The sequence below is a fragment of the Meriones unguiculatus genome, chromosome 4, assembly GCF_030254825.1.
Source record: "Meriones unguiculatus strain TT.TT164.6M chromosome 4, Bangor_MerUng_6.1, whole genome shotgun sequence".
Taxonomy (NCBI): Eukaryota; Metazoa; Chordata; class Mammalia; order Rodentia; family Muridae; genus Meriones; species Meriones unguiculatus.
Genome location: NC_083352.1, coordinates 37,531,189 through 37,533,569, shown reverse-complemented (window position 1 = coordinate 37,533,569; position 2,381 = coordinate 37,531,189). Strand labels below are relative to the sequence as shown.

General features: G+C 63.3%; 1 protein-coding gene across 1 annotated transcript; it reads left to right on the top strand.

The window, feature by feature from the left end:
* The first annotated feature begins 484 nt into the window (after positions 1–484).
* Positions 485–2,064, top strand: Helt (helt bHLH transcription factor). The gene is made up of 3 exons (XM_021650761.2): positions 485–696; positions 924–1,020; positions 1,404–2,064. Exons 1-3 carry the CDS (start codon positions 679–681, stop codon positions 1,895–1,897), a joined length of 609 nt encoding a protein of 202 aa, XP_021506436.2. The 5' UTR covers positions 485–678; the 3' UTR covers positions 1,898–2,064.
* The last annotated feature ends 317 nt before the right edge of the window (positions 2,065–2,381 follow it).

Genomic DNA, 2,381 nt, shown 5'->3' with positions numbered 1-2,381 from the left:
GCTTTATAAAGGGAGCCCCCTCGGACCTGGGAGGCTGCAGTCCACCTGGGACCCTCCAAGAGGCACACGACGCGGAACGTGGACGAGTGCCTCGCGCGCCACCGCCCCGGCCGAGGGCGCGCACACGCACCAGGATGTCAGACAGGCTCAGGGAACGCAAAGTGAGTGCTTGCGCTCTGGACGGATGGAGTGTGACCTCCCCCCACCCCACCCCCCAATCCCCAAACTTGGCCGTGTCGATGGGCCACACGGGATTTCAAGTGTGGAGGAGTCCGGAGTGGTTTGGAAAGGGGGACAGAGACCGAGACAAGGGAAGAGTCCTCAGTTGAGGAGAAGCTCGCTGGAGGAGGCTGGCGGCCACCTCCCAGAGCCCAGGCGCTCAGCTCGGTGGAGTGGCGGGGGTGTGCAGGGGGGTGGAAAGGCAGGCGCGCCAGCGCGGGGTCCGGGGGGCGGGGGGGGGACAGAGCTCTCCCGGTCTGGCTTGGCAGGGCAGGGCTCATTCTGGGTTGGCGAGTGGGCCAACTTTGGTAGCCCGCAGGACGGCTCCTTGGGGTAGGGCGTCCTAAAGGTGAAACCTTCCTGTGCTTGCAGAGAACCCCGGTTTCTCATAAGGTGATCGAGAAGCGGAGGAGGGACCGCATCAACCGCTGCCTGAACGAGCTGGGCAAGACAGTGCCCATGGCCCTGGCCAAACAGGTAGCGTTTGCGGTGCTGAGAACCCGCTAGCGTCGCTCTCCACGGCGCCCCTGGGGCCTCTGCGCACGCGGCTGGCCTGAGGGAAGGGTCCCCTCCCGGGGGACCTAAGCCCCAGGCGGCTGCTCTGGCGCCGGCAACTTCCTTTCCGGAAAGCAGTGCGGCCCAGCAGTCCCGTGGGTGGGCCGTGGGCGGGCCGCCCCTAGGTTCCTGTGGTCTCCTTTTTGCAGAGTTCCGGCAAGCTGGAGAAGGCGGAGATTCTGGAGATGACAGTTCAGTACCTCAGAGCTCTGCACTCGGCGGATTTCCCCCGGGGGAGGGAGAAAGGTGGGCATTGGTTCGGGCAGAGGAAACCTGAGCAGGGAGCGTGCGCCACGCCGGAACCTGGAGCCTGGGGCGGAGGCGGGGAGGAGAGGCCTGGAGCGGGGCGCAGCCAGAGGCCGAGAAGGCACCTGCTGGGCGCCAGGGAGGAGCCGCTGAAGAAGCAGGTCGATTGCTCCTCTGAGATGGGGTGTGGCGGGACCGTGACGTGGTCGGGGTCTTAGGGAGGCGCCTTACTGAGGAGAGAATGCGAGCCTCCAGTGGGAACCTAGCCCTAAGCCGACAGAGATGCTTGGCTCCTTCCTAGGAGGGGACGCGTCCATTCTCTTTTCCTTTCCTCCTTCCTGCTCTCTTTCCTGCCCCTCCCCCGCGCCCCCCCACCCGAGCAGAGCTTTTAGCGGAATTCGCCAACTACTTCCACTATGGTTACCACGAGTGCATGAAGAACCTGGTGCACTACCTCACCACGGTGGAGCGGATGGAGACCAAGGACAGCAAGTACGCGCGCATCCTCGCCTTTCTGCAGTCCAAGGCCCGCCTGGGCGCGGAGCCCGCCTTCCCGTCGCTCTCCCTCCCGGAGCCGGATTTCTCCTATCCGCTGCCTCCGGCGGGCTCGGAGTTGGCAGGCCACGGCCCCGGCGAGGCCGCTGTGTTCCCGCAGGGTGCTAGCCCGGGGTCATTCCCCTGGTCGCACGGCGCGGCCCGCGGCCCGGCCCTGCCTTACTTGTCCAGCCCGCCGGTACCTCTCCCCGGCCCGGCGCAGCAGCACAGCCCGTTCTTGGCTCAGATGCAGGGCCTGGACCGGCATTACCTCAATCTGATCGGCCATACTCATCCCAACCCCCTCAACCTGCACGCGCCCCAACACCCTCCCGTGCTCTGACGCCCATCCAGCGCCTGGATTACTTGGCGATTGGGTGGCGGCTTGAAATAAAACCTGTATATGCTGTACATGTGTAAATAACGGGCCAACAGAAACTGGACGGGAGCGAGCCAAGGGCCAGTTGGCCTATCCGAAGGACCTCCCTTACCAATAAATATTTTGTGTTAAAGACCTTAGAAATGGAGTCCTCTGTTGCCTTTTGCTTATCCACAAACCATCCACTCTAAGTGTCTTGTTAGGAAACGCACGGCTGCTAGGAGCCCAGATGATGACATTCATTACTTTGGCTGAGGAGGACCTTTGCCCAGCCCGAGGCAGAGGGAAGCTAAACGGAAGTTCAAGTAGATATTAGAAGTGTCCCTTAGGGCTGGGAGACTAAGCTCCTGGGGCGCTCAAGCCTGCACCCTCCTCTCTTGTACCCTGGCCGTTTGCCTCGGAGAAGCGCAGAAGGGTGGAACCGGCCTTAGGCGCTCAGAATATGCAA